At 49.5% G+C, this 23,183-nt stretch overlaps 1 protein-coding gene across 1 annotated transcript in view; it reads left to right on the forward strand.

Moving 5' to 3' along the window:
• Positions 1-22,821, forward strand: part of LOC308361305 (ephrin type-B receptor 3-like) — a 50,761-nt gene extending 27,940 nt beyond the window's left edge. Inside the window, exons 3-16 of the mRNA XM_080833600.1 lie at positions 1,596-2,268; positions 5,114-5,269; positions 6,792-7,127; positions 9,918-10,042; positions 10,560-10,722; positions 11,381-11,486; positions 12,818-12,870; positions 12,991-13,113; positions 14,772-15,019; positions 15,463-15,678; positions 15,829-15,978; positions 16,417-16,613; positions 18,865-19,020; positions 21,194-22,821. Coding sequence (XP_080689726.1) covers positions 1,596-2,268; positions 5,114-5,269; positions 6,792-7,127; positions 9,918-10,042; positions 10,560-10,722; positions 11,381-11,486; positions 12,818-12,870; positions 12,991-13,113; positions 14,772-15,019; positions 15,463-15,678; positions 15,829-15,978; positions 16,417-16,613; positions 18,865-19,020; positions 21,194-21,302 — 2,811 coding nt within the window. The 3' untranslated portion in view covers positions 21,303-22,821. The remainder of the gene's footprint in view (positions 1-1,595; positions 2,269-5,113; positions 5,270-6,791; positions 7,128-9,917; positions 10,043-10,559; positions 10,723-11,380; positions 11,487-12,817; positions 12,871-12,990; positions 13,114-14,771; positions 15,020-15,462; positions 15,679-15,828; positions 15,979-16,416; positions 16,614-18,864; positions 19,021-21,193) is intronic.
• Positions 22,822-23,183: the final 362 nt, after the last annotated feature.

Consider the following 23,183-nt stretch of genomic DNA (forward strand, 5'->3'; position numbering starts at 1 on the left):
CGCGCGATGAATGACCTGTCTCCCGCACGTCCATACCTCTATGTTAATTAAGGGTCCACAGACCCCCCTGAAAGGACTAGGCTACATCTGAACAAGTTCCTGTTACTCGCTTATTCTCCCCTCTTCTCTTCTCTTCTCGCCGCTCCTGTCTCTTTCTCTCCCCTTCATAATCCATTCCTCCTATCCCCTTTCCTCTCCTCTTCATCCGTCCATCTTCTTCTGTTATTCCTCTTTCTTCTCCTCTCTCTCCTTCCATTTCTCTCTGTCCCTCCCTCTTTCACCCTCTCTCAAATGCTGTGATGTTTATGTTGCTCTGTGCGTCTGGCAGTGTTGTTGTTTTGCTTCAGCTCGGCTGATGTAATTACAATAAGCGAACTGGACTCAGTAAAGGCAGCAATTAGAACAAGTGTCCTGACAGGACTGTGCCGATCAAACTAAGCCGCTCCCATCGACATTCCATATTCCTCTTCCTGTGGGACTGGGCAGGAAGCACTTGAACTGGGAGAATTTCCATCACAAATTCTACTAGAAATCAATGCCTTATCCACTTTTCCAATAAAGTGTTGTATTAATTGCAACAGATAGAGTTGAGAAAAACCCACTCAAGCAATATGACAGGAGTGAGAGTGGGGTTAGTAAAGGATATCCTCATTTATCCCCTTTCCACTTTCGATCACGGTCAAATTTAACAATTTCTGCTCTCTCCTTTTGAATGAATCAAATGCAGACATCCTACAATTTGCACCGGTTGAAATATATAAAACGCAGCGTGATTACTAGCGGGGAAGAGTCAGAGTGAGGGTGTTCCAGAATGTCCTCACCCATGGAAGGCCTCTAGTCCAATCAGAAATGAATAAATGGTTTGAGCGGACTAGATGTCGCCTCTCACTCTTTACTCTGGGCTGTGTGAAGGCAGCAGAGGACAGTGTAATCACTGCAGTGTAATCATTGCTGTGTAATTGAATGATAATGGGCTGTGAAGAGGTGCGGTGCGCACTGTGAACCCACTGCGAGGTAAACATCCACTCCTGTTTGGCGGGACGTGGGCGCTCGGCGCTGACACACGGCGGTAATTGTGATGAATTCGCCGCCGCTCACGCTGACTCAACGGCGCGTTGCCGGGAGATGAAAGGACGTGTAACGAGAGGGGGAATCAGCGTGTATCTTAATGACTCTCACTGATGCTGTAATTGAAATGTAGCAAACCAAACAGCTTTAAAACAAATTTGATTTCTCCTTCCCCTCACCACAAAGCGTTCTATTGCCCTCTTTGCATCTCTCTCTCACCCTGTCCCTCCCTTCCCTTTTTCCCTCTCTCTCTGTCTCTTTCTCATAATATTATGTTATGAGACAGAAGCCTGAAGCAAACCTATCTTCATGTCCTCAAATTTTGATAACAATCGTCACCGTCTGTTGCTGATTCTAGAACAGGTTTGAGCCTGTGCTAGCATTAGCCCACAGCAGACGAATCGCGTGTGTGTGTGACTGTGTGTGTGTGTGTGTGACTGTGAGTGTGTGTGTGTGTGTGTGTGTGACTGTGTGTGTGTGTGTGTGTGACTGTGTCTGACCATGTTCATCTTTTTCTCTGCTTGCAGTGGGAGGAGGTGAGTGGCTATGACGACGCCATGAACCCGATCCGGACGTACCAGGTGTGCAACGTGCGTGAACTGAACCAGAACAACTGGCTACGGAGCGACTTCATCCCGCGCAAAGACGTGTTGCGCACCTACGTGGAGATGAAGTTCACCGTGCGAGACTGCAACAGCATCCCAAACATTCCCGGCTCCTGCAAAGAGACCTTCAACCTCTTCTACTACGAGGCTGACTCTGACTCGGCCACCGCCACCAGTCCCTTCTGGATGGAGAACCCTTACGTGAAGGTTGACACCATCGCGCCGGACGAGAGCTTCTCAAAGCTGGACTTAGGCAAGGTCAACACAAAGGTCCGCAGCTTCGGTCCACTGTCCAAGGCCGGCTTCTACCTGGCCTTCCAGGACCTGGGTGCTTGCATGTCTCTCATCTCTGTCCGAGTATTCTACAAAAAGTGCTCCACCACCATTGCCAACTTCGCCGTTTTCCCTGAGACGGCCACGGGTGCTGAGGCTACCTCGCTGGTCATCGCCCCGGGCAACTGTGTGCCCAACGCCGTGGAAGTGTCCGTCCCTCTCAAGCTCTACTGCAACGGGGACGGCGAGTGGATGGTTCCGGTCGGCTCCTGCACCTGTGCCTCCGGCTTCGAACCCGCCATGAAAGATACCCAGTGCCAAGGTGAGAGTCACCTCCATCACGGTGTGCCAAGCCCCGACGCTAACATCGCTAATCCTGTTAATTAAGCTTAGATAAGTTAGCCACTTTCACTATGCACACAGACACCCACACACACATACACACGAGCGTGCACCTTTCCACAGAACTTCATTTGACCCCAATTTACACAGCGCGAGGCAGCGAATAAATAAGTAAAGGAGTGCGTGACCTGTCGGTGAGCAGTCTGAGGGAGAGAGAGAGAGAGGGAGAGAGGAAGAGAGAGAGAGTAGAGGATACAGAGGTGAGTTAGAACAGCAGGCCTCTCAGCTGGAGCCCCTTTCTCTGTGACAGAACAGACTAACTGGGCCGAGCGGCCGGACAGACGAGAGCGAAGGGCAGACGGAGAGAAAGAAAGAGTCACAGAGAGGGAAAGAGGGAGAGAGAGAGTCACAGAGAGGGAGAGAGAGAGAGAAATGCAGAGACTGTCAGAGGAATCGATCAGCGGAGACGATGCCGTAGGCCACAGTGAAACATTAATGAAGCGCACGAAATGGAGGAGTGTGTGTGCAGGGCGTTTGGGCTGTACGGCATCTGACAGGCTCCCCTCAAAAGCCAAACGGAATAGCTAATGAAAACAGACAGACCAGCCCGGGCAGAGGAAGAGTGTGAGGGCTGTGGACCTCCCCCCAGATCTTAGAGAGAGAAGGACTGCTGCTTAAAAGGGGAGAGCTGCACACATGCTGACCTGCAGACAGCAGCAGGCCTGCACCGGTCGCCCTCCCACGCTCTGTTTGGTTAGCAGTCCTCTTGTTTGCTCTTGGTAACTCAAGGTTAAAGCCCTGGCATGAACATGAATGAACACCAATACAAAAAAAAACTTTCTAATCAAGCCGGCCGGAAACTGTATTTGGAATAGTGGGGGTTGGAATTAATCTTTCCCTCCCGCTCTTTCTCTCGCTCTCCTCTTCCTCTCCCTCTCTCGTATGCTCTCCCTCCCTCTCTCTCTTTATCTTTCTCTCTCTTCCTCCCTCTATCAATCTGAAGGCCATTGGTCTCATTAATGCTCAGCCAGAGCTCAGAAAGGACATTCACATGAATATTAATCAATGAGACCTTTTTTTTTAGTATTTCACACCCCGCATTTCTTACCCCTCCGCTCTCACCCTCACTTCCAATTTCAGCACATATTCTAATCAGTTCTTTAAGCCCCCCGCACGGCATAAGAAATAGAGAGGGAGAGAGCGGGCAAATCTGCCAGAAAAAGCCGGCAGGATTTGCATTTTCTCTGCCTTCTTCTCATCCGCCCTGCTCCCTCTCTCACTCTCTCTCTCTCTCTCTCTCTCTCTCTTTCCCTCATTCTGTCGCTATCTACCCCTTCCTCACATTTGTGCTCTGTCAGGAGCAGTGTTAGAAGAGAAAGGAGGATGAAAGGGAAAGGCTGACTTCTTACCTTCCAGGAAGCGATAAATCAGCACTTTACAGCCTTAAAAAAAGAACAAAGAAAAAAAAAACTTGTATGAAGTCGTCTCTCACAGCTCTTAATAGGATCGAGGCAATCAAACAGCCAGTTATCTCTGCCATAAAATAAGCTTTCTTCCTCACCTAGTAGCCAGTCCATGAAGATAGCCTAGTAAACTTGAACCTATGCTGCACAGTCTATGAGCGTCCTCTCCAGTGCATCCGTTGTTTACCGAACAAAGTGCTCCTTGCTATTAATACCTCAGATAGCCGGCTACAGCGCAAACAAAAGGTGCGTTAATGCACATCACTCAGGGTCGAAATGGAGGCCTGTGCCAATATTGAACATTCAGAGAGGAGTTCAGTACAAAAAGGGTTGACCTAAGCAGCTAAACACGGCCGTTGGGCCGTTTCATTCATGCATTTTCTTTAGTGTACACATTTCAACGAGACGTTACATAGAGTTCTTGTTCCAGTGTGTCGAACCATTTTTTTTTTTAGATCGTTAATGCCTGTGTGCTATTTACCTGTCTGTGTATAGCGATAACAGGACCTTTTTAATCAGTCGCCCTTGTAAACTTTGGCTCACCCATTTTCTCCCAACGCTAATGCCGCCAGCAGCGGTGTCCTTGATCATTTAACAGGACAGTTTAGTGAGAGATATGCGCCTGTAAAAACTACAGAGATCACAGTGCCGATCACACGGGTTTCGAAACTTGTAAACAGCCTCTCAAAATGGTGTTGGGAGCGAACTAATGTCCACGACCTTTGGCTAACAGCACTATCATCGTTTATCTAGAAAACCTTACTCTTATGCGGACTCCTCTGCTGCTGCAATTGAAGCTACAAAAAGACAAGGTTATAGCACAGAACTAGCTGCACACAAGATACAAATGGAGTTGCAATGGGCTTTGAATTTGTACTATTAATTCAAGTTGAATAGACGTGTGTGTGTGTGTGTGTGTGTGTGTGTGTGTTTGAATACATTTATGTGTGTGTATTTGTCAGTGCCAGTGTGCAGGCGTGTGTAGTGTTGACGTGTGTGTGTCCTTCCTGGGAAGTGTTTGTCCATAACAGACAGTGACTGTAAACATTTGTCGTTGGCCTTCACTCAGCTGGATGCATTTTATAAAAAGAAACAAGAAAAGTAAAATAAATTATCTCCCCTCGGTGGGGGATGTTTGCTGGAGGAAAACAGAGAGGGAAAACAAACACATGTGAACGCAGACACAAGGTCCATCCTCTGATCTCTGACTCCAATCCTGAAGCCACATAGCATACTGCACAGGGCAGGACTTTTACACAAACCAGGACGCCTCCAAACCAGGCCATCTCTGCATCGGTTTAATGTTGTTTTTCACTGACTGTTGAACTGACTCTCTCTCTCTCTCTCTCTCTCTCTCCTCAGCCTGCAGCCCAGGTACGTTCAAGTCCAAGCAGGGGGAGGGCTTCTGCTCGCCATGCCCCCCAAACAGCCTGACCAGCTCCACGGCCGCCAGCGTGTGCTCCTGCCGCAACGGCTATTACCGTGGTGACAGCGACTTTCCAGAAACCGCCTGCACAAGTAAGAACCCACCGCACAGCTCACACACAGAGGGGCCGCAAACGTCTAGACAAACAATGAAGCATTAATATGACTGACCTATCCTATGTCCAAACATATAAACAAACATATAAACACACATCGATATGACTGACCTATCCTATATTGTTTGTTATGTTGATTGTTTGCTGTGGAGCAAACAGAAAGCAGAATATAGGTCAAGTTATTCATTTTAGCCAACAGCTGCCGTTGAACTGGCTTTGTTTATTATTTATCCTTCGGTACATGTGGTATCTGGCCTCCCCATGCTCAAAAAGAGGCACATGAGAGTGAGAGAGAGAGGGAGGGAAAGACAGAGAGAGAGAGCTCAGCTTTGCCAGGAGTTTCTTCTCACTGGGTGTACAGACCAGTCCAGGAACCCAGTGGAGGTGGCAGTGGACAGGCCAGAACAGAGGGGGAAGGCTGAACCCTGGCCTGGATCTTGGGCTTCATTATTCTGCCCTGGGTGCCCTTGCTACCATCGCCAAGCACATGCAAAAAAGAAACAGAAAAGGGGGGAAAGAGAGGGAGAGTGAGAGTGTGTGGGTGTAAGAGAGAGAGAGAGACAGAGATATAGTGTATGTGTGTGTGTGTGAGAGAGAGAGAGAGATAGTGTGTGTTTGTGTGTGTCTGAGAGAGAGAAAATGGGGTCAGGTATGAAAATGTTATCAGTGCCATTTCCCAACATGTGTCTTTCTCCAGCGTGGAGATAGTGGACTGTGGCTCTGGCGTACGGGTTGAAGAATGTTCGTGCGGGACGTTGGGTGACACTGAGGTGGCATTGGAGCTAATCCTTGTTCTCTGCCGGAGGACGAGGGAGTAGGGGGAGGGAGGGGGCGCTGGGTCTTGGCTTGGGCTTTGTTTTGTTTTCTGTAGTTTTGTTTGATTCTCCCACAGTGTGGCCACAGATAAGGACTGTAATTGGATAAGAACTGCAGCACAGCTGTCAATGGTCTCTCAGCCCTCCTCTGCACCGCAGTGTTCACACACAGAGTTACACACATGCGGACATACACACGCGCGCGCACGGGCACTTTCACTAGCACACACACACACACACACACACACACACACACACGTATGCACTTATAACTTCCCTATTCAGATTGTAAATCCTTTGTACTGTTTTATCCCAAGGCCAGGAAAGCAGATGAGTGTGTTTGGGTTGGCATAGGAGAGATGTTATTAGCCAATATGTGGCCAAGCCTTCCAGAGGAGAGCAGCTATCAGATGGCTGAGCCACTCATACACCAGCTGTTGTTGTAGGGGAATATGTGGCAGACTATGGAGGCCAGTGTGTGTAAACAGCCTTCCTGTCTCATAGAAACTCTGGTTGATGTTTGTGAATTTTGCAATTATGTGTCATGAGTGGAACAACAGCGATCTGAACTCAGATCCTCCCTATGGAAATCATCACTCACCCACTCACTCACTCACTCACTCACTCACTCACTCACTCACTCACTCACTCGCTCACTCATCGTCTGTGTGTGTTCCTCCGCAGCGGTTCCATCGTCCCCGCGGAGCGTCATCTCGAGTGTGAACGAGACCTCGCTGATTCTGGAGTGGAGCGAGCCCCGGGACTCGGGTGGCCGTGACGACGTGTTCTATAACGTCATCTGTAAAAAGTGCCACCCGGAGCGTGGCAGCTGCTCCCGCTGCGACAACAACGTGGACATCACCCCGCACTACCTTGGCCTGACGCAGCGCCGCGTCACCGTCCGCAACCTGCAGGCGCACACGCAGTACAGCTTCGAGATCCAGGCGGCCAACGGCGTCACCACCAAGAGCCCTTACGCACCACAGTCCTCAGCCGTCAACATAACCACCAACCAAGCAGGTCAGTCACCTGTTAAGTCCTCCTTTTAATACACACGCCTTTATTATTTATCTTCCGCTTGCTCAAGGAAATGCTCTGGCTCCACTGTCATGCCTAATTGAGAGCATTTTACTTATTTCTTTTCAGTGTGTAAGTTGGTGAATTGATCTATTGTGCTTGGTGTGCGCGGTGAGGAACTGCAAAGTGAAAGGTTTATTCAGATGAAGGGCACTGTACTATGTCTACGTGAAGCACACAAGGCAGTGAGCCTGTACAGTGTGTCTCTTTGCTTATCAATTAATGAAAGGCGGGAGCAAACCACTTTCACTCACACCTCACTTTACTTACATTTGCAGATCATTTTAGTCAGCTTGTTAAGTGTAGGTCATAAAGGTGGGGCCTGCTTTTATGTGAAATGAGAGTATGCAAGGCCTATCACACACACACACACACACACACACATGCACACACACTCACATGTGTAATGAGAGTATGCAAGGCCTATCACACACTTGCATGCAATGCTCTCTCAGTCTGTGACTGTTTACTAAGTCTGGGCAGTGTCACCCTCTTCTCTTCCAAGGACTACTCAGCTCAATTTACATTTGCAGTTTAAAGTGTTGCAGCTCACATCTGTGTGAGGTTTGGATGAGGGGTACGGTGCCAGGACAGTTTAAATAAATCAAGAAGGGGAAAGATGAACACACGACTATGTTCAACCATAGGCTACTGTGTGTGTGTGTGTGTTTGTTTATGGTTATTTTTTTAGTGTCTCTGGATACCAAAGCTGCAGCTCTGATAACTGTTTATGCCTGTGCTATTGAAACCTTATTCAATTAGAGACATAAGGGCTTTTGATATGTATATGGAAGTACTGAATACTGTGGTAAAAGATGCTGTGACAAGAGAGATGCTGCTCTCCCCAGAGCTGAGCTCCCCCATCTATCCTCTATCTCCTCCGTGTGAAAAGAGGGCATGTGGATGTGGCTGGGTTTGAGCGAGGGCCTTTTCTGCCGCCCACTCGGCCGCTGAGCAGCGAGCAGAGGCAGAGGCAGCACAGCTCTTATCCTGATCCATTTTGAAAACCCACGCGACTCTACAGCCCACAGGGTCCAGCCCACAGCATCCATCTGGGCCACAGAAGTATACTGACTGCATCTCTCTTGCTGGGCCACAGAAGTATACGGACTGCCTCTCTCTTGATGGGCCCCATCCACGGGCGCCCACAGCTGGCCTGGCTGCCTCTCCACACAGGGCTGGAGCTGGTGTGTTGTTTGTGTTGACCTCTTGTGAGGGCTCTTGTGAGCGCTCAGGATTAGCACCTTGACCGCCCTTCTGTTTGCCGCATAAAGCCTCTTCCCCCTCCATCCGTCTGAAACCCTGTGTGCTCTTAGCAAGCAGGCCTCCCTGCCTCTGTAGGCACACATGGCAATGGGCAGGTCAGTGACAGGGTGACACACAGATACCCCCCTACCACACACACACACACACACACACACAGGCCGGGGGTCAGGAACGGCAGAAGGATGGCCCGCGTGATCAGATTAATGTGGAGATTCTCCCACGGCAGCCCTGAATATTCAATTACCTTTTAAGACCCAAAATAAATACGGGGTGCGGTTAACTGCGGAGGGGTCACCATGGTTACACTCCTGCAGCGCCACAGCTGGGTGGAGGCCCCTTAATCCCGGGATGCTGGACTGAGCGAGGAATCTGCCCAGGGATGGTTGTGCTGGGGGGGGGGGGGGGGGGGGGGTGAAGAAGGAGGTAGAGGCAGAGACAATGGGGGAGAAGGCAGCACAATGAAGAGTTACAAGGGAACGGATCAAAGGACTGAACCTGGGGATTAAAATCCCGTTTACAAAGCCCCTCGGAGAAGGAGGGAGGAAGGGAGAAAGAGAAGGGGGAGCTAAGTTTGATGTGAAGGGTGAGGTAAGAAATTAAGAGATGGAAATAAGGTTGGGGATGAAACTGTAGGCGAAAGAAGAAGAGAGAATGAGAGACAGGAGAGAGAGGGATAGAGTTGAGAGATAGAGAGAGCAAAAGGGGGGAGAGAGTGGGACAGTATTGAGTAATGTTTTGATAAAGTATCAAAGGCAGGGGTGATGATAGAAACCAGGTTAGAGGAATGCGCTGAGGTAAGCAGGCAGGCGGAGTAGAGCAGTAGTCTCTCTGTGACTCAGGCCGGAGCGTCCATCAGTGCATGAGGAGGTATTAGTCTCTCCATGACTCAGGCCGGAACATCCATCAGTGCATGAAGTAGGCAGAGATGTATCTGTCTCTCAGGGGCTCAGGCCCAAGCGTTCATCAGGGCTTTAGGATGTATCTGTCTCTCTGTGACTCAGGCTGGACCTTGCTGCATGTCTCAGCTTGAGCAGGAAGAAGAGGGGGGGGAGGACATTTCCTGTTAGGTACAAACCCAAACCAGATACGAAGAATTTTAAAAGGTTAAAAGAGCATGGAGACTACGCACCGTGAGTGTGTGTGTGTGTGTGTTATAAAGCTCTTTGGTGAGCAGTGGTGTGTGCAGATGTGCCCTGAGGTCTGCAGAGGCCATGTGGATCAGTCACTTAAATACTCACAGCTGCATGCCAACCCAACTCAATCTGCTCCGTTTGCTGCCCAGCGGAAATCTACCTCGACAAAACTGACAGGACGAGGAGGGAAGGATGCATTCATTCATTCATCTGTTCACTCACTCACTCATTCGTTCATTCATTCATTCACTCGTTCATGTCATTCACGCGTTCATGTCATTCACTCGTTCCTTCTCTCGTTCACTCCTTCTTTCTCTCCCTCTGTCCCCTACAGCCCCCAGTGCAGTACCCACTGTCCACCTGATGGCGGCGTCCTCCACCACCATGAGCCTGTCCTGGTTGCCCCCGGAGAAGCCCAATGGCATCATTCTGGATTACGAGATTAAGTACCATGAGAAGGTAAACGCCAGTGGAAAGCAGGGACACTCATTTCAGTCGGTTTCAGTCCTGCATATTTATATTCCTTACGTAATGGGTCATATAGCCAGAGGTGATTCTCTAGTTCTCTTTACTCATCATGTCCTTACACCCCCAAAAGAGTATTCACACACACACACACACACACACACACTCACACACACACACACACACACACACACACAACTCCCCTCCTCCTCTCCTCCCTAAATTGTGAACCACTGTTACAATACAATACAACAGCACACAAAGCTCACCCCGGGCCCAAAGAGGCTTTGCCTGCCGAAGAACAAAAGGCTCCCCCTCCACTTCTCTCCCCCTCTCTCTCTCTCTCTCTCTCTCTCTCTCTCTCTCTGTCCCTTTCTCTCTCTATCCCTCTCTCTCTCCCTGTTTCTCTATTGTGTCATGCTGATGCTTTAAATGAGTGGAGCTGTGAGTCCCATCACTAGGTGCCAGAGCTGACAGTCTCTCTCTCCCTCTTGTGTCTCTTATCTCACAGGACCAGGGCGAGGCCATCGCCCACACCATGACGGCCCAGCGCAGCTCGGCACGCATCGAGGGCCTGAAGCCCGGGACGCCCTACGTGGTGCAGGTGCGCGCCCGCACTGTGGCCGGCTACGGACGATACAGCAGCCCCACTGACTTCAGCACCAACATGCAGGGTACGCCAACCCCCACCACACACACACACACACACACACACACACACACACACACAAACGCGCACAGCTCTTGTTTGCTCCATCCGTCCCATCATCAGGCTCAGATGACTAAAACCTTTGGCATGACCAACGTGCAAAGCCTCTGCTTCCCCCACACTGTTGTAATGGCTTTACACATGCTCCGTGCCTGCGAGTGAAACAGGCCTTTAGGAGTGTCTAGTGACCTGGAAGTACACAACAGCTCAAGTGTAAGGTGATCAGCTTTCACTGGGTTAAGGTCTGTGGTACACAAGGGTCTGCAGTTACGGGTTACAGTTAAGCACATAAGGAACATTTTCTGGATGGATGGAATCTCACTCACCTTGGTTCACCCCAGACACATTTCACTGCATGCCATTTAGATGGAGATATAAACCTTTCAAAGTGTAGATTCAAGCCAAACCTTTAAACAGTAAAGAGAAGTAAATAATGCCAGGCTATAAATAGAAATACTGTGGACAGATCCATGAATGTGTCTGTGTAGAGAAGTCATCCCCTGTCCTCTTCTGTCTTGCTCACACACACACACACACACACACACACACACACACACACACACACACACACACACACACACACACACACACACACACACACACACACACACACACACACACAGGTGACCCAGAGAAGTCTCTGCAGCAGCTGCCACTCATCATCGGCTCGGCAACAGCAGGCCTGGTCCTCATCATCGCCGTGGTGGTCATCGCTATCGTCTGCCTCAAGTAAGACTTCCGTTAGGCTTAGAGCTTAGTCGCCAGTGTTTTGCCTGGAGCAAATAAGGCATCACACAGGGTGCTAGCTCATAGCAAACAAGGCATCACACAGGGTTCTAGCTCATAGCAAACAATGCATCACACAGGGTTCTAGCTCATAGCAGACAATGCATCACACAGGGTTCTAGCTCATAGCAAACAATGCATCACACAGGGTTCTAGCTCATAGCAGACAAGGCACCACACAGGGTTCGAGCTCATATCGAAAAAAGGCATCACACAGGGTTCTAGTTCATAGCAAACAATGCATCACACATGGTTCTAGCTTATTGTAAAGGCATCACACAGGGTTCTAGCTCATAGCAAGTCAGGCACCTCATTTGTTTCTTGCATATAGCACAACCCTGGCTTCTACCAGGCACATCCTGCGCAAAAGAGGTTCATACAGAATGATAGGCTTAGGAGTATTGTGAGTGTGTGTGCGTGTGTGAGTGTGTGTGTGTGTGTGTGTGTGTGTGTGCGTGTGTGTGAGTGTGTTGGAGGTGGGGGGCATTAGCAGCTGAGCTATTGTAGCTCTGTCATCTCCTGTGTTGTTTTTTCTCTCCTTTCTCTCTTTCTACGCCACACCAACAGCTAGAGAATAACAGAGTCCGTCTCGTGGTTGGGAAAATGAATAATCGCTCACACTTTTTTTTTCAAATTTCATTGCTACTTTGTTTCTTTGTGTCTTAGCACGTCTAGTGAAAAAAAAAAAAAGAGAAAAAAAAGGCCTTGGCATATTCCGGAACTGCATTTGAATTGGAAATGAGATGCAAATCACCAGCGGGTATTATTGCCCCGGTTACTGGTTAGACAACAAAGGAAGAACATTAACATGTAATTTCAACAACCCAAACCCCTGAACATCCCATAAGCAGGGCTGCTGTATAAACGGGGCAATGAGAGGGAGAGAGAGAGAGACAGAGAGGGAGAGAGAGCTAAAGGGAGAGAGAGAGGGAGGGAGAGAGAGAGAAAGGGAGGGAGAAAGAGAGAGAGAAATGGAGAGAGAAAGACAGAGAGAGAGGAATGTATTGGGATGGAGCAGAGACCAGTATTGTGTCTGCTGTTTTTAAGGGTTAGTCCTCTCTCTTTCTTTTTTATTCATTTCTCTGTTTTACTCTTACGCCAACTGCTTAAAAACATTTGAAGTAATATTAAAAATTGGACTGCACATTTTTTTTTTATTATTATTGTCTGTTGGCAAAGCCCTTTTGTTTTGCTTGTTTGGCCATGTTTTGTTGTGTTGTTGTTAGACAGAAGGAGGGTTGGACCAACGGTGTGTGTTTTTTGTGTCTTTGCAGGAAACAGCGGACTGGCTCTGAGTCAGAATACACTGAGAAACTGCAGCAGTACAGTAAGCCTCTCCATATTTTGCACCTCTGAATTCAAGTGAACTCACAGAAATCTATTCTGGATACAGCTGTGTGACTACTTTTAGTTAATAGTCCTATTCTTGTTATTGAATCCCCTATAGTAACCCCGGGAACCAAGGTTTATATTGACCCCTTCACCTACGAGGACCCCAACGAAGCGGTGCGGGAGTTTGCCAAAGAAATTGACATCTCTTGCGTGAAGATCGAGGAGGTCATCGGCGCAGGTAACCAACAGCACAAGCTGCTGAGCAACAGGGGGAGGACAGCTAGGCATACCAACCAGGCCATACCGTTAGAGGACTTCACAGCAAGCGGTACTTCAATCACTTCATCCCCGCGACCCCCCCCCCCACCCCAAACCCTTCTGTCTCTCCCCCCCCCTACTTCTCCACAGCTCTCTGTCACTGACCGCCTAACTATCTGCTTCACTCACGAGCAACGCTCCGGAGGGCCGGCCCTCTCTAGGGAGCCTCCGTAAGAACCAATCATATGTCACGTCTCAGTCTCCATGCCAACACAAACCCTTGTGTCTTTAGATCCGATAGGGCCCAGCCTCTTTTTCCTGTCTTAGTGTCATCATCGTGATTGACGTTGTTGTCAGTGCCCCCCCCCCCCCCCCCCACCTCCTTTCTTGCTCACCTGATTCGTTCTTCCCCCCCACCTCCCCCTCCTCTATGTGATGACCATCCTTGTTGCTTATTCTTTGTGGTTGGTAGTGTGTTGCAGGGATGTAGTCATGGAAAGTAAATTACGAAACGTAATGTCAGGCGTCAGGCTTGCGGCTCGCTAGGAGCCGTGGAGAGGAGAGGAGAGGGGAGGAGAAGAGAAGCGTAGAGCAGGAGATCCATCCCCGTTTAGTGGCACCAGCTCTGACGAAGATCCTCCTCTGCTCTACAATGACGCCTCTGCTAAACAGCTGCTGCTTCTACTCGTGGAACCCATTGCTACCCAGCCTCCGCCTGAAGTGACATATCCCCTGTCCTCCTCCTCCTCTTCCTCTCCCTCTCCCTCCCTTCCTCCCTCATCCCCTTCTTCCTCCTCTCCCCCCACCTCCTCCACACTCTCCACCCACCCCCTCCCCCAACCACTTCCTCTTTGCCTGGTCACGCTGCAACTCTCTCTCACGTGTCTCCACCACACACACACACTCTCTCTCACGTGTCTCCACCACACACACACACTCTCTCTCTCACACACTCAGGCCCCCGACGCAAGCCATCCACTATTCCCAAGTTCCTTTCTCCTCCGCTGTCCTCCTCCCCTGCCCTCTCCCCCTCTGAAGCCTAACCCCTCTGCCTCTCCTCTCCTCACCCCTTCCCGCCCTCTCCTTTCCTCTCCTGTCCCACACACACACTCGCTCCTGTGCTTTGCCCGAGACCCCTCAGCCCTGGTATGGCCTACTGTGCTCCCCCCGGCACCAGCCTCCAGATAGCACCACTCTGGATCGGACCTGACCCAGACATGGCGCCGGTCAGACGGACCCAGCACCAGTCAGCCGGACCTGATATATGCCAGATGTACCCGGCACCAGTCAGCCGGGCCTGGCATTGGTCAGCTGGACCTGGTGCTGGTCAGCTGGACCAGTGGCATATCTGGGCCGGGTCCGGTCCGTAGTTGGTGGCCGTCTGGGCCTCTGCTGCCTCAGCCCTTGCTTCTGTCACAGCCCCCCACCCTCCCCTGGCTCCTCAGTTCTAACCAGTTACTGTCCCTCTCCCCTCTCCTCTCTCCCCCACTCTCCTCCACTCTTTCCCTGACCTTTGAACCCTGCCCCATCTCTCTCTCTCTCTCTCTCTCTCTCTTTCTCTCTATCTGTTTGTCTCTGTCTGTCTCTCTCTGTCTGTCGCTCTCTGGCTCGTCTCCTCCTGAAACCCTGCTCTCACAGGAGAGTTTGGGGAGGTGTGCCGCGGCCGTCTCAAGCTGCCCGGTCGGAGGGAGATCATCGTGGCCATCAAGACTCTGAAGGTGGGCTACACCGAGCGCCAGAGGCGGGACTTCCTGTCCGAGGCCAGCATCATGGGCCAGTTCGACCACCCCAACATCATTCGCCTGGAGGGCGTAGTCACCAAGAGCCGGCCCGTCATGATCGTCACGGAGTTCATGGAGAACGGCGCCCTTGATTCTTTCCTAAGGGTAAGACTCCAATCTGCCCAGTCATGCTTCCGTGGTCAGTCAGGCGCTGTTTGAAAGCAGACTATCTTTGTTTGACATCCGCTCCCTAAGGAGTAGATGATAAAGCTGGAAAACTGATAGTGTTAAATTCAATAGAGTCAATATTAGTCACCTAATCTCAGCTAAAGTTCAGTGTAGCTGCAAGCGCAAGTAGGCCTTAATATCCAGTTATCTTTTCCAGTAAAAACATGCATTACAGAGTAGAAAGTCTTAGCCACTCATCTAAGACAAATATAACAGTTCTGCTTGCGTGTGCCATTTTGAGAGGAATCATCTGCTGATGAATCATTCCCTTGGAGAAATATTTAACAGCTGCCTTTCCGGAAGACAGACAAAAAAAGAATTTAGCCAAAGTTCCTGACAGAAAGTTCCTGACCAACCCATCCTCTCTGGTCTCCCCTCAGCTCAACGATGGGCAGTTCACGGTCATACAGCTGGTGGGAATGCTGAGAGGCATCGCAGCTGGCATGAAGTACCTGTCGGACATGAACTACGTTCACCGCGACCTCGCTGCCCGCAACATCCTGGTCAACAGCAACCTGGTGTGCAAGGTGTCCGACTTTGGGTTGTCACGGTTCTTAGAGGATGATCCCAACGACCCTACCTACACAAGTTCACTGGTCAGTATTCTAACTACTTCATTCCAAATTGTTCTCTATGACTACCTGCTGAGTTGGCAATGGCTTGCTCAGCTTTTACTGTACCATTGGGCCAGTCTGGTCTTAACATGATTCATGACTTTTGTTTTTCACCTCCTTTCCCTTTGCCAGGGAGGCAAGATTCCGATCCGATGGACGGCCCCTGAGGCTATTGCCTACAGGAAGTTCACCTCAGCCAGCGACGTGTGGAGCTACGGCATCGTCATGTGGGAAGTAATGTCATACGGTGAACGTCCATACTGGGACATGAGTAACCAGGATGTGAGTAGGTTTCTCTTTCTCCCCCCAACACCTCCTCTCCCCTCTCCCCAACACCTCTTCCTCCCCCCAACCCCTCCTCCTCACCCCAACACCATCTCTTCCCCCCCAACACCTCCTCCTCATGCTGACACCACCCCCTTTCCCCAACACCTCCTCCTCCCCCCAACACCTCCTCTTTTTCACATTCTGCTCACCTCTATGTTATGATGACAGCTACTGTGCTGCTGCTCACCTGATATACCAATGTGCTAGCAGCACATGCTAACAACATCATAGCTTTACACATACACTTTTAAAGTGTTAACCCTACCTACACTGCAAGAGAATGCATGACACATGCTTTTAAACCCTGAAATGTACATTTCTGAACTCATAACCTATGAGTGAATTAAGTGTAAGTGTCCGCTGCCCCGGAGTGACCTCCAACCTCCTCCCCAGGTGATTAACGCTGTGGAGCAGGACTACCGGCTGCCCCCGCCCATGGACTGCCCCACGGCCCTGCACCAGCTCATGCTGGACTGCTGGGTGAAGGAGAGGAATCTGCGGCCCAAGTTCGCCCAGATCGTCAACACGCTGGACAAGCTCATCCGCAATGCCGCCAGCCTTAAGGTGGTGACCAGCACACAGTGCTCGGGGTAAGTGACTACCGCCGCAGGTCTAAGGTTGTCGCTAATCAAATAACAACGCCTCATTATCAGAGTTCGTCCTTAATCAATGATTCAATTGATCATTAATTAATCTAAAGAATTGGCCGCTCGAGATATGGCACCTCGGCGTACGCGTCCACACTGGCAGCTCTGACTCCTCCAGCTACAAGATAAGAAACTAAACCTCCAAAGACCTTAAACACCTTTGGAAACAGATCAACATCTTAACCACAGTAGACCTACCACTAATCCTCAAAAGGTCCTTTTACTGATCAAAGATGTCTTTATTCTTAACAGTGTGATGGCATACCAGCAGGAGCACCAGTGCCCTGGGCATCAGTGTTGAGCTCCTTGATGCTAGCTGTGTGCTTAGCCGTTTGATGCTAGCTGGGTCGCTCCCAGGCAAAGGTCTTAGGGAGGCGAGGGGCTAGGGCGTTGGTGAGGAGAGGCGGGTCATGGTCTTAAGCAGAGCAGGCGGTGTGTGAGGTGACCCTGCTCTAAGTCCCCCTGTGTGGGAGCCTGGGGTGCCCTGAGGGGCAGCGGGAGACAGGCTGGGTCTCGAGAGAGTGGAGAAGGAGGAGGAGGTGCCGTGGCTGCACGGACGACTAAGGAGATTAAGAGGGTGCGTTGGGGCTGGAGGAGGGGGGTGTAATTAGATAGACTAAAGCACGGTGAAGATGGGAATGCTTTTAATTAGCTGCTAACGAGATTTACAGCGGGCCAGGAGAGAGGGGAGACCCACAGGGCTTAATGAAGAAGGCGTTGGGGAAGAGAGGCTGGTGTGGTTTGGCCCTCGCTGAGATGCCATTGTGGTGGCGTGCATACCTGAGACGTGTGGTGACGTGTGTGTGCATGTGTGGGAGGGAGAATAAGAGATAAGTCACGCACCATGATGGAAATGTCTATCACTTCATCTGTCACCACACATCACTCTCTTATCGATAGGTCTGTTTGTGTGTGTGTGTGCGCACATTCTGTGAATACCTAAGAGCACAACTGACTAAAGGGAGCAGCCAATGCTGTAGCCTCCAGTCAAAAGAGTAACGATGTATAAATGAATGAATGAATGAATGAATGAACACCAAGACTGCAGTTCTCTCAGCACCTGAAGCAGTGTGCACACTGAGACCTGCCTCACCACCAGCAGCATGTAGTGCACACCTGGATGATGCCTCCAGCCATTACGGCCCCAGTACCCCACCCCCACACATGCTGGCTATCTGCTGTGGTGCTGTGGTCCTGATGGGGGTCTGTGTAGTCTCAGGGTGAGTATTGGTAGGAGGGGGGAACTCAGACTTGCCCTCATGGCCACATTCCTGCAGTAGCCCCACCCCCAGCATTCTCTAACAATGCTCCATTAAGAGAGCCTGCCTGTCTGAGGAGTCCATGACGACCAGACCCCCACCCACCCCCCTCACCCCCTACCTCTCCTAGGAGAACCAGCCTTATTAAAAATCACTTCTCCCATCCATCCATCTGCACTGGCCCGCCTCAATGGGGCCACTGTGCCCCTCTTATTAATTCTCCCTCTCTTTCTCTCCTGCTCTCTCTCCCTCTCTTTTCTCTCTCCTTCACTTGCCTTTCTCTTCTCTCTCTCTTTAGCTCACTCACCCTCGCTCTCTCTCTTCCCCCACCTACCTCTCTCTCTCTTTTCTCTCTCCTTCACTTGCTCCTCTACCCCCCCCCCCCCCCCCATAATTGTTAATTAATCTAATGCCATCAGAAGTCGACAGCGATCACCAGAGCTTGGAGCACGGACACAGCCCTCTGTTATGCGTCCAGTCCTATCGCCTAACCTTTCCCTCCTTCCAAGCGTTTCTTCCCCCTCTCCTGCTGTTCACTGACACATGTTGCCAAGGCCTGGATCAGTGATCTCTACTGAGCACCAGTGCGTACATTCATTCAACTAATTTCTTCAGTTCTCTTAGGTGTGTGTGTGTTGGTGTGTGTTTGGGTGTGTGTTTAGCACTTGGCCCCACTGTCGAACTGTGTACATGTACAAGTATCGCGTGCATTGCGAGCACCCGATGAGACCCAGGTTCTGCTTGGGTCCGGTTGCCACGGCCATGTCTCCAGCCAGTCCCCCTACAGTAGCCAGAGGAGGGTGGGAGGGGGGCCCTACGGGGCGGGAGAGGTGGCGTTGGGGGGGTTTGGGGGTGAGGTTTCGGCAAGTGGAGAAGGGGCGTGGCCTAACCCTCTCTCTCTCTCTCTCTCTCTGTCTTTCTCCCTCCCCCCGTAGGGCGTCGCAGCCCCTCCTCGACCGCTGTGTGCCCGACTACACAACTTTCACTACTGTGGGCGACTGGCTGGACGCCATCAAGATGAGCCGATACTGTGACAACTTCCTCAACGCTGGCTTCGCCTCCTTCGACCTTGTCGCGCAAATGACGGCCGAGTAAGTGTGTGTGTGTGTGTGTGTCTACATGTGTGTGTGTGGGTGTTTGAGTGAAGTTGCTGACAGCATGTGTGTAATGATGAGGGAGGAGAGAATATCTACACTGAAGCGTTTGACAAAAATAACACCAAATAAGCACAAATATATGCTGCTGCTTTTGAAAGCGTTTGAAAAGAGTTTGCGAGCGCGTGCATGGTGTTTACTGTAATACGCTGGCATGCTGACGGGGGAGAAGCTGTAGCTTTCAAACACTTTCAAAGCTCTGGATCTGTAAGTGGAAGACAAGGGAAACGGTGAGGAGGAACTCAGCCACTTCAACTACTTTAGCACACTTATGGAGATGAAACAGTCCACTCAATGGGAGGCTATTTAGGGAAGGTTTATAATGGCTGCTTCAGGCAGGAGGATTAAACCACATTCTGTACGTCAGAAAACGCAGGTTACACAGATAGCCACCAGCTCCTGAACAGATGTGGCTCTGAGTAGATCGGTCTCTGTTCCAGAGGATGTGTGTTGTACCGGGCAAGTCAAAACTGACGAAAATATATATAGTATGTATTTAATTATTTTATTCTAAACTCAGCTTTCACTGGAGTCTGAAGACTCTCTGTTGGGTTTTCTTTGGTTTAGTGATGTCACAAATAAGGCGTAGTTTCAGAATTAAGTTTGATGTGAGTGCCTCAGCCTTTAATCAGGCGCATTGTGTTACCTCCTGGTATGAAATGCGCCGTATAAATAAAGTTTGATTTGATTTGATTAAGCAGTTGGCATCTGATAACGTTGTTTCAAAGCATTGCCTCTTTAATATTTTAACTTAAACAAGTTTTCCAAACGCATCCTGAGAGGGTGGTTCAGACTGAGGAAGCTGCAGATACAGCAGAGGCAGATAGCTACCAAACCACCAGCTTCATTAAGAGTTCAATTCTAAAGCCTTCTATTTGACATTATCATGCTCCTCTCATTACTGGGTGACAATAAACCTTCCTGGTCAATGACAGCAATTCTCCCCCTGTGTCTGGGCCACCCAGGAAATGAGGATGGGAGAAGGGCAGTTGCAATCAAACAGATGAATCTGGATAATAATAATAAATATATCAAGCTCGTTAGGCGGATAACGGGGGCTAGAGGTAGGGCTAATTTGTTTCCATTTGGGTGTGTGGCAGATGGAGCAGGCAGTGGGCCTCTCCTGCTGGTAATGGCGGCTAATTCTCCTAATGGCCTTCATTTATTATCATTTTATCCTCCGTCACCACGGTGATGAGGCCAGCGCTGCAGAGGCCTGGGAAAAAAACGCATGTCAAATTGTGGAATACCAGCGGTAGCATGCAAGTGTGTGTGTGTGTGTGTGTGTGTGTGTGTGTGTGTGTGTGTGTGTGTGTGTGTGTGTGTGTGTGTGTGTGTGTGTGTGTGTGTGTGTGTGTGTGTGTGTGTGTGTGTGTGTGTGTGTGTGTGTGTGTGTGTGTGTGCGTGCGTGCGCGTGTGTGTGTTTGTGTGTGTGTACACACAGAGACACCTGAGGAAGTGCAAACACAGACACTGTAACACTGCTAATCATTATCTTAAATGGTTATCAGCGCCAGTACACAAGCAAGCCAAAGAGCAGAAAGTCTTCTCCGTGTCCTTGTAGTTGACTCAGCCAACACCGTGCAGTGTGGAGACATTTTGTTTCTCTTCAGTGCCAGTCACGAGTGACTTTCGCAATGTTAGTTTTGTTTAGAGTGTCTGTTGAGAAGGAACTTTTCTTGGCACACGTATGAAAGCTTGTGTATGGTCGGGTGCAGTGATATGTATGTGGGGGGAGTAGTGAACTATCTCAGGAGTTACTGGTGTGAAAGTCGGCAGCTGTTCTTGTGAAGCTGAGCTCTCTGGCTAATGATTCATCTTTCAACCTGACCTTCCTTCGCATTCTCAGACAGCATCTGAGAGGAACGTTCTGTGCTGGGATGCCTCGCGAGAACATCTAGAACTTTCTCTGGAGTTTAGTTTATCTAAGCCCAGCCTGTTTTGTTTATAGATAAGCCTTTGGACTGTTCTTTTTCTGTTTTGTTTTTTTTAGAGCTTTTTGGCTCTTTCATTCTCCCTCATGATGAATTGTGTCTGCTCGTCGCTTACTCATTGTTTTTCACATTCTTATCTCTCACTCTCTCTCTCTCTCTCTCTCTCTCCCTGACAGGGACCTCCTGAGGATAGGCGTGACGTTGGCCGGCCACCAGAAGAAGATTCTGGGCAGCATTCAGGATATGAGACTCCAGATGAACCAAACACTGCCGGTGCAAGTCTGAGCCAGGAGTGGGCGGGACTGTGCCAGATAGAGAGCCAATGGAAAACCCCAGCTGCCTGACCATCTGCCAATCAGATAACAAAAACTGGCTCGCAGTGCCTCAGATGACTTTTTCTCCCAAATCCTCCACCCTCCCCAACACCACCACCACCACTACCACCACCACACCCCATTTCTGTTGATTTAACTCCATTTTCCACCTGACAAAGACATTTATGAGAATGATTTTGTATTTTTTGTTTTTCAAAAAGAGAAACCCATATCCCGTGCGTGCTGCATGCTCGCGTGGTTCCCTTTCTTATTTGGTTTGTGTTTGTTGTGTGAGGATGGGCGAGGACCTCCACGGTTTCCCCCCCAAGCCGAGTGCTTCCATGTGAAAAGCCCATCTCCTCTCGCCGGACAGAAAACACTCCTGATGGACACGACAGACGCAGGAGACTTGAGACTTTTGGGGAAGGGAGAAACGAACTGTCTTTGGGAAATGTGAGCATGGTGTGTGTGTGCAGAAAAAAAAAAAGCAAAAACAAAGGTTTAGGTTCCAAGAGGACAGCAGAAGAATCCCTCCCATTTTAGCAATTGTTTCTGTGTGTGTGTGTGGATGTGGATGTGGATGTTTGTGTGCGAGTGTATTTCCCCATCTTCATATTGAAGGTGTTATGCATAAAGGCCACTCGCCTAGGACGGCTCAGAGGGGGCAGAGGCTGAGGTGAAAGTTGAAAGTTGAAAGGTTAAAGCTTATAGGTGATGGATAGAGTGAGCAAGAGCTAAAGAAGGGTGTTGTCCACCAAGCTTTGAGCTGGCAAAAGCAGAGGACTTGGTGAGCTCAGGAGATTGCGTAGTTTTAGGACGGTAGGATAATCAGCTGAGTTTCTCTTACTTTTTTTATTGTTTTGTGGTTCAGATCGTCATGTTATGTTATGTTCTGCTCTCTGATTTGTGAATATGCTGATGTTGGTGTTTAAAGTCAGCTGGTCGAAACTTCAGTGCAACCGGGTGGGAGTGAGGCGAGACCAGGTCAATGGCTAAACTACACAGACAGACTGACCTTCTTTAGTCCGTGTGTCTGCGTCAGTGCATGCAAGTTCATGTAAATGTGTGTGTGTGTGTGTGTGTGTTTGTGTGTGTGTGTTTGGGTGTGTGTGTCTGTGACTGAGAGACAAGAAGAATTAGCGTGCAAGAGTGTGTGTACACAGTTGTGGTAGGAGTGTAAGGATTTGCACACAAATACTGTACAATATAGCTTCAGCTATGCGTCACTATGGAGATATAGCGCATGAACTGAATTCAAAGGAGAAATTATATCTCAAACAATTATATTCTGTGGACAATTGTTAACATTTTTTATTGAATCAAAGTCAAAATGATAGCGGATATATATGTATATATCCAGAGACTAAGAATAACCACAAAACAACTTTTTTGACTTTTACATGGATTTACAAATAATCATTTCGGTTTAACCTTCTTCCATAATGTATTTATTTTTCCACATCCGGACAAAAGGCCAAGAGAGCTGTGGACTGTAGCCAAGAGGAGAGACAATGCAGGAAACTGCCAACAAATTGACATGGACTTTAAATTGGATATTGTATTTGTTGTTGTTCTAAACAGCCTGTAAATGTTTTGTAACAAAAGAATCATAAACCTCCTGAGAAAAGAAACGGAAAGGCCGAAGGGTGTGTGAAGGGTGTGTTCATGGCGTACGGGCGCTTGTGTGTTGAGTAGGAGGATCCTGACCTGTGAAAAACACTCATGCAGAAAGGATGCAACGTCCCCTTTTCTCCAAAGCCTTAGACATCTCTATGCTACACTCACCAGTATGAAAACATGGCAACACAACACACCCAGGGAGTAGTACCAACTTACTCATAGATATTGTTCA

Source organism: Sprattus sprattus (genome assembly GCF_963457725.1).
Source record: "Sprattus sprattus genome assembly, chromosome: 2".
In the NCBI taxonomy this organism is placed as follows: domain Eukaryota; kingdom Metazoa; phylum Chordata; class Actinopteri; order Clupeiformes; family Clupeidae; genus Sprattus; species Sprattus sprattus.